Source organism: Labrus bergylta, chromosome 8 (assembly GCF_963930695.1).
Source record: "Labrus bergylta chromosome 8, fLabBer1.1, whole genome shotgun sequence".
Classification (NCBI taxonomy): Eukaryota; Metazoa; Chordata; class Actinopteri; order Labriformes; family Labridae; genus Labrus; species Labrus bergylta.
This window is the reverse complement of record NC_089202.1, coordinates 29,239,118-29,251,335: the sequence shown is the minus strand read 5'-3', so window position 1 is coordinate 29,251,335 and position 12,218 is coordinate 29,239,118. Positions and strand designations below refer to the sequence as shown.

The window sequence follows — 12,218 nt, the reverse complement described above, 5'->3', positions numbered from 1 at the left end:
CCATCCGGGCCCGGACATTTACCTGATTGCATAGCACGCGCAGCTTTATCAAGCTCTTCTATAGAGATAGGCTCATCCAGTCTTGCAGCAAGGTCAGGTCTAATCTTAGGGATGACAAGGGGGGCAAAGAAACTGTTAAACGCTGTGGGGTCATTGGATTGTTCAGCAGTATAAAGGGAGGCATAAAATTGTTTAAACTGTTCGTTGATTAGTTTGGGGTCCGTGGTTATACCTGTTGGAGTTTGGATCTGTGGGATTTGGTGTGAAGCTGACTCTTGTCTTAGTTGGTGGGCTAGAAGCTTACTTGCTTTATCCACCTGCTCATAACATCTCGATTTGAAAAGTAGTTCCACTGCAAGGGTGGTAGAAAGAACGTCGAATTCTGCTTGAAGTAGGAGTTGCTCTTTATATAAATCTGGTGTTGGAGCAGTAGAGAAGACCCCATCAATCTGCGTAATAGGCTTGGATATATCTGCCAATTTCTTACCTCTAATTTTAGCGTCGTGAGCACAGTAAGAGTAAGAGTGGAGTTCTGTTAATTTCTAAAAAGAAATCAATCTGCTGAGAGATAAAAGCCACAAAATCTTCATTTGATGAAAGACGGGTATTCAGTCTCCAGGGTGGTTGAGTATAATCACATCCCATAATTTGTAGCTCCATTAGGACAGGAGCATGATCCGATATAACAATAGGTTCGTACGAATAGGACAATACTTTTGGGATAAGCTGATTATCAATCAAGAAATAATCGATACGTGTGTAGGTATGGTGAACCTGAGAGAAAAAAAGAGAATGCCCTTCCAGATGGGTTATGGAATCGCCAAGGGTCTGATAGTGAAAGTTCTTTCATAAAAGATTGAATAATCTTAGTTGAGCTCGAAAGGGATGTACTTTTAGTAGAGGAGCGGTCTAATTTTGAGTCAAGACAGCAAATAAAGTCCCCCCCCAGGATGAGATGATTTGTGGATAGGTCTGGTAAAGAGCAAAAGACTGATTTGAAAAAATGTTCATTATCCCAGTTAGGGCCATAAATATTAAGATGGACCACAGGAGAGCCAAATAGTTTCCCTGTCACTCGTACATATCTACTATTTGGATCAGAAAAGACGTCTGAGCAAATAAAATTAATCAACTTATTAATATCATCACCCCTCGAGATCTACTTTGAAATTAAGAGTGGTACACCTGTTCGACCCACCTCCTCCGCAATCTGATATGGTTAGCTGGCTTAAGATGGGTTTCTTGGAGGAAAGCAATGTGAACTCCTAAATGTTGAAGATGTCCAAGTATTTTACTACGTTTGATTGGCTGGTTTAGGCCTTTGCAGTTCCAACTAAAGAATTTTAACACTCCTCCAGTCTGCTGCGCAACTCTAGGTTGGTTCATAAATCAGATGGAAAGGGTATGACAAATAAAGGAAATAAATAATAATCCTGTTAGCAATAACAGACTGGTGCTAGATGAGTCACAAATAAAAAAGTGCATTATAGATAATATCACACAATTGTGCTATTTGTTAAAAAGGTGCAGCAGCTGTATACAAAACAATACAAATAACATCACTCAAAAGGAACTGTGAACAGACTGTCGCTTTCCCTATACAGGGCTTGTAGAAGGGACCACTTTTCTGAGTTTACTGTCTATGAAGGCCGAAGCAGCAGCCGGGTCGTCAAATGTGTGAGAGGTACCATTCTGCAGAGTGATTCTCAAAACTGCTGGAAACATCAAACCAAACTTCACACCGGGACAGGCTCGCAGATCACGCTTCACTCTTCCAAATGCAGCTCTCTTCTTTAAAACAGCGGGGGTATAGTCCGGGAAGATCAAGAGTTTCTTACCCTGGAGAGAAAGAGAGGTGCCACAGGATGTTTCACTGGCACGGCGTAGAATATCATTGCGAACATGAAAGAAATGAACCCTGATGATAAATGGTCGGGGTGCTTCCCCATCCCTGGGTTTGGCACATTGGCTCTGTCGTCGGGGCGTCTCGTCCAGGTGAAGCAGGTCCTTTAGCAGTTGGCCAATAAATTCTGTTGGGCGTGGACCCTCTGATCCCTCAGGAATCCCCAGTAGCCGAAGGTTATTCCTCCTTGATCTCCCCTCCAGATCCTCACATTTCTCTGTCAGACACTTTACCTCCGCCTTCAGTATGTTTACCGTAGCAGCAAGTGAGGAGAGCTGGTCGCTATGGTCGGTTGCCGTCTGCTCTAACTCTTCAATTGTTTGCCCATGCTCGTTAACTTTTAGCAGAAGCGGTTCGGTGGCACTTTTAAACTCCGTACGTACTGAGTTAATTTGAGCTCTCAGGTTGGTTGCCAGCGAGTCGATTCTACCGCATATATCGTCTTTCAGAGAGTCCAGCACTGACTGCAGAGTCTGTAGGTCGGAGCTGTTAGCCATACTTGCTGCTAGCTGTAGCTGCAGGGGGTGACGATGGCTCAGTCAAATGAGAGGCTTTGCTGCGGCCTGCACGAGCAGCATCGGTTCTTGTTTTAGTGGAGGTCATAGTAAAAGGTCATTGGTAAAAGTTCCAGAAAAAGTTTAAAAAAAAAAAAAAAAGTGTCCCAAAGTTATAACTAAAGAAGCAGAGAGTCACGCGATGTCCAGAAATGTCATCAAGAGACTGATTTTAGGTGAAATTGTCACATAACAACAGAGCATCGAAAAGCACGTCTTACATGCTTGGTGTCCGGCTCCGCCCCCCAGTCCATTTACCATTTAAACATATTACTAATATTCTTGTACTTTGGCCCCTAATACAAGTCAATTATTTTGTCCAATCTGTAATGCAGCCACCCACCACTAGCTGGAGCTGTAGCCCTAGAAAAACTAGTTCATGGGCCTTCTCTTCTAGCTCTACTGCCTGAACGTAAACAAGCACAGTGACCGGTTAATCTCATTGGAGCAGTTGTTTATTTTGATCTGGAAAATTTAGAAAAAAATGATATATGCTGTGTCAGCTGAAACTGGCATATCGACCCAAGCAAGGTGTAACAATATTCTTCATTTACCTGTGGACGTTGGCCAGCAAGAAGGACCGAAGGCTGGATGCTACTGTTGTTAATTTTAGCCACACTTGGAAAACCAAATTGCCTCATATACCTGCAGACAATTTTTATAAATTGTGCTCAGTTGTGACTGTATTCTAAGAATTGTCATAACTTTGACTTAGAAATGAGTCACCTGGGAACATCCTTAAATATCACTATATAGTTTTTGGCCTTTGTTTTTGCACAACATTATTTGGTTAACTGCAAAGGGAAGTAACAGTATTTTAGAAATCCGGACACTATTCACTTTACATAGAGAATATTCTCTTTTAATACTGACAAAAACATTTTAGAATTCCTCCTGTAGATTTATACAGTCTGCAGCAGTGAAACAGGCTGTTATGTCTGCAACATAATCCTTGAAGGATCAAAGTCTGTCCATGCACATTTGTTGTTGCTGTTGTTTTTAAATGCACATCTTTTGCACATTATCTCCGTACTTTGAAAATCTGTATTTTATCCTTTATATTTTATATTTTGCATTTTCTTTTAAATATCTTTTTATACTTTTTCAGCTTGCACCGTGGTTCGGAGAGAAAAGTTTTTTCAATTTTTCTGTATGTCCAGCACGTAAGGCAAAAATTGACAATAAAGATGACTTTGATCTTGACTTAATGTTCTTGTTTTTGTCACTGACAGGATCAGATTATTATTCTCAGTATCTGAAAACATTACAGAAATGATCCCTACAGAGATAGACCTTTATGTTAGAGGAAGATTTTTTATTTTGAAATTATATAAATACATTTTTTTAAATGCAGATACAGCTGTTACATCTCTCTCTTCAAAGACACCAGACTCTATAGAAACAGGGTTTTTAACTCATAAACAAAGGAGATGCTGGTCTTTCGTTGCCTTGATTGGTAAGTTGGTTTTACTGGTACGCTGCTGGCAAAAACCACACAGCACAGGAGTTTCTGGTCTACATCTGCCTCAAGGGATTAGTTTGTTTTTGTTTACTGAATTACCCCCTCGCATGTCACAAACCGCTATATCTAAACTCAAGTCAGATGTTGAAAGAGCTGCCAAGTCAAAATACAAGGGGGAGACCAGAGGGTTAATTTTTTCATGGAGTATCAGGAGTTAGTGTTCACAAAGAGTTCCAGAGCTCTGAAGGCAGGTCCTCAGCAGGGTCACTGTCATCAGAGCCCTTCAGTGTATCAACATACTGCAGACCAGTCAGAGACACATCAGGTTGAACATCCTCCTCGTCTGACTGAACCTCAGGCTCAATGCTCTCCTCGCTGCACACTTCCTCCTCCTGCTCCTGCGCTGCCTCCTGATCGGATGGCTGGTTGTTTGTGGGAGGTATTTGGTGCATTTGGCTTTTTGAAGATTCAGAAGAGAAGGACTCAAGGTCTGGACCTGTAGGAGAGGACAACTGAGTGACCTAGACTTAACTGTTAAGCCACATTAGCACATGCACAAAATGTTCAGGGTAGGCTGCAGGTGTGTATGCGAACGGGCACAATTTTCTCTCCAACTTTTACCCAGACTTTTTCCTGCAAGCCCCCTAGTACGGTGCGATCTCCATGGATGTAATGAGACTGCTTAAGCGTGTGTCTTTGTTGATACTGTTATATATCAATGACTAAAACTCTAATTGCTTCATCTGCCCATTTCCGCATTGTCCTTTTTACAACATGTGGTGATCGGTCACTGACCTGGTGCAAGATAAAAATGTAATCAAGCCTTCTTACTCACTTGCAGGGAATTTTCCCCAATATTTCCTGCTACGTTCACACATCTGCTCCCATTGACTTCACATGGAACTTTTACAAGGGGGCTGGCAAATTGAAACTAGTTTGACGCGATATTAGTAGCTACAATTTCTATGTTTTTTTATAGTTTTATAATTTGGTGGGGTTACCTGAGGTCAGTGATGATTCAGGGCTGATGTCTTCGCTGGTGGAGTTGAGGAAGTCGTCCAGTGCCTCCTGGTCTGATGTGTTTGTTACCGTCATATGATCCAGAACACTGACATCAGCGCCTGTACATTCTACAAACACACATACACACATTTTCCACATATAATTAATGTAATTTTGACCTGTCTGATACTTATAAGCTGTATCGTGGAGAAGACACCAAGGGGCCGACCGGAATGCATAATAACTTAAAGGAGAGACAGGTGTGCCCCACATCTGTAAGATGCCATGATGATGCAGAAAACTTGATCTGTATTATCCTGGGAGTTCAGCATCATCCCCTTATTCTGCACAATCCTGTCCTCCAACAGGAGCATTAGTTGTCCACTCATTTACTCTTACTTGCGAAAGACCTAAGACAAATGAATGGGTGTAATGTCGTCATTGCGACTGCACAACTGGGAAGTACAATGATGTATGTGAAAAATGTAAAACAACATAAACAAACAACAAAAAAACAGCAATTACATTTAAAAGTGAGTATGTCCATTCATATTTTTATAGGCTTAAAAAGATCCAGTCGAATTTCTCAGCCATCACTAACTGGGACTTACGTCTGGTCTGTAGGTATCCCGTGGAAAGGTACTGCTTCACGTCTTGGTTGAAAGCTTCTTCATACACTTTTTGTCGTTCTCTCAGTTTCTGCTGCACAGCCTGCTCCCGCTCGGCCACCTTCTGAGCATGCTCAGCATTCAGCTCCGCTACACACAGACAGACACACATCTTAAGAGACATCTACAGGGTGTTTGACATTAAAATGAGAACTGCAGAATTATTTCTACTGCAGTGATTTACACAGAGGATAGTTTCACCTACCACTGATCAGAACACTAAGTATTTACTCATCGCTAAAATGTCACAGTTAACTCGTGGCAGATGTGGGAGCAGCTAAGCTAAGTTAGGAGCTAAGTAGAATGAAACTCTTCGGCTTCAGCCCCTCCACAGATCGGTGCTCTCAAAAAGAGGACCTAAGAAGTCAAAAATCAAGTCTCCTTCACACAGGAGGAGTCTAAAGAAAGTACCAGCAGTGCGTCAAAATGTTAGTCCTTTGCACGTTAATAAATTTACTGTGAGTGATTACTGGGCTCTGGTACTTTTTTTGGACTCTGCCTGTGTGAAGGAGACATTTGATTGACTAAGTTAGAGGCTCTCTGAACATTTGAGAATACGGGCAATAGTATAGAATTTGTGATTTCCCAGTGATAACATTCTTCTTCAAACAACCCTGATGGGACGAGTCACTGACATCAGGCAGGTTGTTTGGATGAATGGAAGTTTGGTATTTTTGATATCTGCTGCGTCATTTACTTCATGAACCAACCACAGTGCAGGAGTGGAGAAATCCAATCAATAACATTTATGTGCTGGGGAAATATTAACCAGGGATTTTGGGGGAAAATGTTAGGCACCAAACATTTATTTTCCTGCATTCCGATCAATTTTTGGAACCATTGTTTTCAATTTTTCATCTATTATTAGATGTGCACCTTTTCACACTAATGATAAATGCATTCATTTCATTGTATTTATCATTGTAGCATGCATGGATACAAGTAAAATTTTCCTGATTATACAGTTAAAAAAATGCAAATGTATTTATTAATCAAAGCCGAGGGCCTGATCTTGCTGACATCATCGCCTCCCTCTGCCTGTGTATCGCTATGATAACAGGTCAGCCTTATGTAGGGAGCCTTGTTATAAATGATGTAACAAAACTAAGAGGGTGTGTAGCAACAAGCTACACGAAACGATTAAACAACATCATTAGACGAATCATATTTAACATGTGACGACGCACTGCAAACTCTCTCTCCTGATCCCCTGCAGAGCCACAGAAAATATCAGACGCTACTCAAAACTAAGAAAAGTGAGGGCAGAAGTTAGTTTATGGATCTTAGAACGGGATCTTACGTGGAAAAAAAGGGAAGCACAAAACCTGACGTAGGATTTATAATACAGACGGCTGTTTAACGGCTCTGTTTAACTCAGGTTCTTCTCTGCACATCTCCTGCCATTACCAAAGACAGACACTTTTATAAGCATCGACACTGTTTGACAGTGATGCAGCTCACCTTCTAGGGCCTCCAGCTCCTTCCTGTTAAAGACAAACAGTGAGCTGTTTAATATTAATCTTCCTACAACATTTACATACATGCAACATGTGATGAGAATATCCACAGGACTGACAAACAGCACAAAATAAATCTTTTAAACAGTATAATATGACATTTTAAGCTTTTCACTGAATTCAGGCGGTTGCAGGGGAACAAAATAATTTATATATGATAATAAAGTGAAATAATCACAGTGTTTCATGCAGCTCTGGTGATATTCCTCTTTGATATTCCTGCGGTCATAGCGCTCTTAAGGGCACTCCGTCCATTAACAGCAGTTTTGAGCTGGCAGTGCCCACGACCTCAAGGAGCATCTCATAGGCGGTTACTGTTGCTAGGTTACGACTGTTGCTTCATGGCACCTCTGCTTCCCTTGGTGACTGTTAAGGCTGTTTTAATTGCCCTGTTTGCTTCATATTTGCTTTTATTGAAGAATTAAATTGACAAATAAAACACAAAAACATTGTTGTTTACGAAGCTGATTTTGGAAGTCCCTCCCTTTTTTTATTTAGATTGGTCAGGTGAGGGAGAGAGGCATTAAAGAGGTGCGGTTTTGTTCCTAAAGTTTTCAACTGCCGTTTTCACATATGCACTACTGAAAATCTCTATAGAATTTCTCGACTCTTTTGTGTTTCCTCAAGTTTAAAAAATCATTTGAGAAGAGAGAAACCTCTGCCACACAGCTGAGGATAATAATGCTAATCTTTACCTCTTCTTCTTCTTATGGACCTCCAGCTGGCTGATATGATGTTGTTTGGATGTCTGTTGATCACACTGAGCACACAGCGTCTCCAGATAAACCAGCCGGCTCTCCATCTCCTCAAAGTCTCCTTCCAGGAGGGCTGCACACACACAAACATTCAGGTACTGATGGTATGTCTCTAAAGATTTTGAGTGTTTTTTTTTCTTATGAAACAGAAATTGAAATCAGACCACACACCGATGTTAGCGGTGATGGTGTCCAGGTCACTGATGAAGGCCGGTAAACTCTGCAGCTGTTCCTGAAGCTGAGTCAGGGCTGTTCTTCTTCTCTCCCAGTGAGCCGAGAGCATCACTATGTCCCCGTCTACTGCCTACACACACACACACACACACACACACACACACACACACACACACACACACACACACACACACACACACACACACACACACACACACACACACACACACACACACACACACACACACACACACACACACACACACACACACACACACACACACACACACACACACACACACACACACACACACACACACACACACACACACACACACACACTTTTATCATCTCTCTTTTTTAAGTACCATGCCCAACATTTATTTTCACTATAGAATGATCGGCTTATTACTTATTAAAATAGTTGATTAGCTCTTCAAAATGAAGTGAAAATAAAAACTGTCCTCTTACTGTTATTTTACAGAGACAGAAAACACGATAAAAAGCAGGAAATCTCAGCGCCTCAAGGGGTCATAACTTATCAACATTGTTTAAGTGTACTTAAAGGTTTACCGGAATATGCGATTTTTCACACTTAAATGTAGAAATCAAGTATCTCCTCTGAAAATAACTCTGTGAGTCATGACTGTCTACAATGGGCGTAACACCCGAGTCCCACTGTCTGTGATGTTTTCAGAGTTTTCAGAGTCCTATTTTCACTTTGTTTACATCGCCAGGACGGCCGGCTGACTCCTCCCCTCGCGTATAAAAGTTGTTTAATTGAGGGACTAGAGAAAAGAAGAATAACATACTGTACTCACTGCTTAACTGTGTTTCTAGATCACGCTCATTTCAGGTAAATTTACATGCAGTGTGAAGATACCAGCATAATAAAGATCGCTAGCATTAGCATGCTAACACAACAATGCAGCGCAAGTTGTTTTGGTTTCATGCTGGTGCTCAAGGGCGACATCTGCTGGATCAAAAAATCGCATATAAAGCCTTTAATTGACTTCTCATTCAATCCTTGAAGTTCAGACTTATTTTATTCAAACCTTGTGAGACGTGTGTTTCTGTATAAAAGCCAACGTCTCTCCATCACTTCAGTATTTGGATATTGTTGAATTATCTTTGTTGCAACAGTGCATGAGTGTGAATGAGGTGAGCGTACCTCTGCATCCTGAGCACAGTCTTTGGTTCTTTTATGGAGCACAAACCAGCCGTCCTCATATCTACAGAAAAACATGACACACATAAATAAACACATCATCAGCATACGAGCGCGCTGTTTGGACTGTGTGTGTGTGTGTGTGTGTGTGTGTGTGTGTGTGTGTGTGTGTGTGTTATATACACACCTGCTGAGGATTTCCACTCCAGCACTGAAATAAGGGAGGCTTTCTTCAAACCTAAAATCAAACAGAAGAATTTAAATCGTGTTCAGACTGAAATCATTAAAAAATTAAGAATGGGATTAAAAAGTGATTTTCTGACTGATGCATCTTTTTGCAGAAGGTTTTATGAACTCCTGAATCAGATACATTTACACATATATCACACCACCTGTCCTGATTAAAAGAGAATAAACAAACAATAAGCTTTGATATTTCAAATACGCAGTGACGGACGCAGTCATGCCCCCTTCTCGTCTGTGTGGTTAAAGATCCCTTTTTGTAGAGTTCTGTAAGTGTGTTGTGTGTTTTTTTTTTTAAACCAGAACCAGCTGTTACGTCTCTACCAGACTCTGTTGGGACAAACAGGAACTTTATCTCACAGGACACAGGAGCTGTTTTTTCTACTTCTGCCAGTTTGTTAGTGGAGCTGTATCTTTGGTGTTTTAAATTTATATGTTTTGTATCTAACAGGATAAAATGAAACATGAGTTCAGGTTTAAAAAAGACCAGAATCTCCTTTTGAACAAACTCTGCAGAAGCTGCTCCGTGTCGCTGACAGTTTCACGCTCACCTGGGTCTCCTCCTGATTTTGGGGTCTCTTGATTTGTCTCCAAGGGTCTTGAAGCTGGAGAGAGAGAGAGAGAGAGAGAGAGAGAGAGAGAGAGAGAGAGAGAAATTATAGTAAGAGAAAAATCTAAAGGATTTAAAAAAAGCCACTTTTTGAAGGTCTCGCTCTCGTCTCGGAATCGAAAGCATTTTTACTCAGTCTTGTCTCGTGCTCAGAGGCGGCCTTCAGATTTTAAATCAAAACCGGTCAAGACCACCACTGAGAGGCGATTTTGATTAGAAGGAAAACACCTCTTTTTTAAAGAACAAATAACTTCGATTCATTCATATTTTGATTTTTATCCGCCGTTTACGGCCGCAACCTTCCCGGTGTTACGGTCTAAGTGAGAGACACAAGATTTTTCAGAGATATTTATGGTCTTGGTCTTGTCTCGTCCTGTCTTGGTCTTGATTCCGTCTCGATCCCTAAATGTCTTGGTCTCAGATCACTCTGGTCTCGGTCTCAGACCGGGCGAACTTCAGATTTTAAATCAAGACCGGTCAAACCACCACTGATTTTTCCACGTCATTACTTTCTAATCGAACAAATCACTTCAATTCATTGATAATTTGATGATTTTTATCCCCTAGATACAGGTGCATCCTTCCAGGTGTTTCGGTCTAAGTGAGCAACACGCCCCCTGTACACAAGATGATGACATCTCAATGATGTTTAAGGTCTAGGTCCTGACTCTATCTCACCCTGCCTTGGTCTTGTCTCGGTCTCGGGTCACTCTGGTCTTGGGTATGTCTTGGTCTCAGTTAGTGTGGTCTTGACTTCAACACTAGACTGTGAAAGTGTTCAGCTTCGATAAATATCGTGTGATGCAGATGTTGTAAAATCAGTAAATAATCCTGTTCAATAATCGTGATTAGGAGTTTTAGGATAGGATAGGATAATACTTTATTGATCACCAGAGGGGAAATTCGGGCGTTGCAGCAGCACAGATAAGAAAGCTCAAAGTACACATTAAACAGAATAGATAAGATAAATAAAAACAGGGGGTATATACAAGTACAAAATGAATGATGAAGTTAACTATGCAGGGAATTGAGACATTATGTGCAGAGAATGACAAGATAAAGTGACGAGTGATTAAAGTGACTTGGTATGATAAATAGCAGCAAGTGATGTAAACAGCAGAGAAGAGAGGCAGTGTTGTACCACAGTGATGCAGAGTGCAGTTATATAATATAATGTATAATATAATATAGTGCAATATGAACAATAAAGTGTAATATAATGAAATGTTATATAATATAGACAAATATAATAAAATAATAATTTGTTGTGTTGTTTATTTGTATTGCTGCAGGGCCCTCTCAGTGGGTCCTCCCTGATAAAATAAAGGATAAACAAACATTTAAAGCCACTTCTAAATCATCTGAATTGTTATGCATTTGTTGTTGTTTTGCTTCGTGTCCCTTAACTATAACAGCTATTTTCAGTGTAATCGTAATTAATTAATTTGTATGTATTTATTGATGGTGAAGTTGAGTCTTCTTGCTTCGTGCTTTTCAGCTTGTTGAAAAAAGTCCCTGAACACATGACCGTCAGCTGCAAGTAATAACCAGGAACAGCAGCTCTGAGCTAATACAGAGTGAAAACACTGACAGTAACGTTAGCTCATTTAAAGATTACACTGACAGCTAATGTTACTTTAGTCATTTTATTACATTTAGAGCTGTTACCATGGGGATTAACGAGCTCGTAATTAATCAACAAAACACAGCTGACAATCATAACAACAGCGTTAGCTTGTTAGCTTGTTAGCTTTTGACACTCTATGTAACTAACGACAGAAAAGAGACAGACCCGGTGGTGAAATCCTGCTGGACCATTTGAAGTCTCTCCCTGAAGTTCTCAAACATGACTCCACCTCTCACTTTACCGAGTCCGACCTGGTTCTTCTCATCCACAAACATCAGCCCGAGCTGTGTTTGTCGCGCCGCTGCAGCTTGGAGCTGTTGAACCTCTGAGCCGGAGCCTGTAACTGTTCAATCTGTAATTTTGAACCCTGAGCGGAGTCTCACAGGCAGACGCCGTCTCCTGATCCTGGTATGGGAACACGGTCAATCCGACACAAGAGGCTTTGACATTTTCTATTGGTACGTTAAAGATGATATACTGTGTGGATGTGTCAAATATAGTCATGAAGGGAGGAGTTAAGCGAAGCTTGAAAATA

General features: G+C 40.9%; 1 protein-coding gene across 1 annotated transcript; it reads right to left on the bottom strand.

The window, feature by feature from the left end:
* Window positions 1-3,751: 3,751 nt before the first annotated feature.
* On the bottom strand, window positions 3,752-12,033 carry dtnbp1a (dystrobrevin binding protein 1a). The gene is made up of 10 exons (XM_020654589.3): window positions 11,849-12,033; window positions 9,998-10,051; window positions 9,391-9,441; window positions 9,207-9,267; window positions 8,033-8,165; window positions 7,802-7,934; window positions 7,051-7,073; window positions 5,533-5,679; window positions 4,921-5,049; window positions 3,752-4,415 (listed from the first exon to the last, which is right to left on the bottom strand). Exons 1-10 carry the CDS (start codon window positions 11,956-11,958, stop codon window positions 4,141-4,143), a joined length of 1,116 nt encoding a protein of 371 aa, XP_020510245.1. The 5' UTR covers window positions 11,959-12,033; the 3' UTR covers window positions 3,752-4,140.
* Window positions 12,034-12,218: the final 185 nt, after the last annotated feature.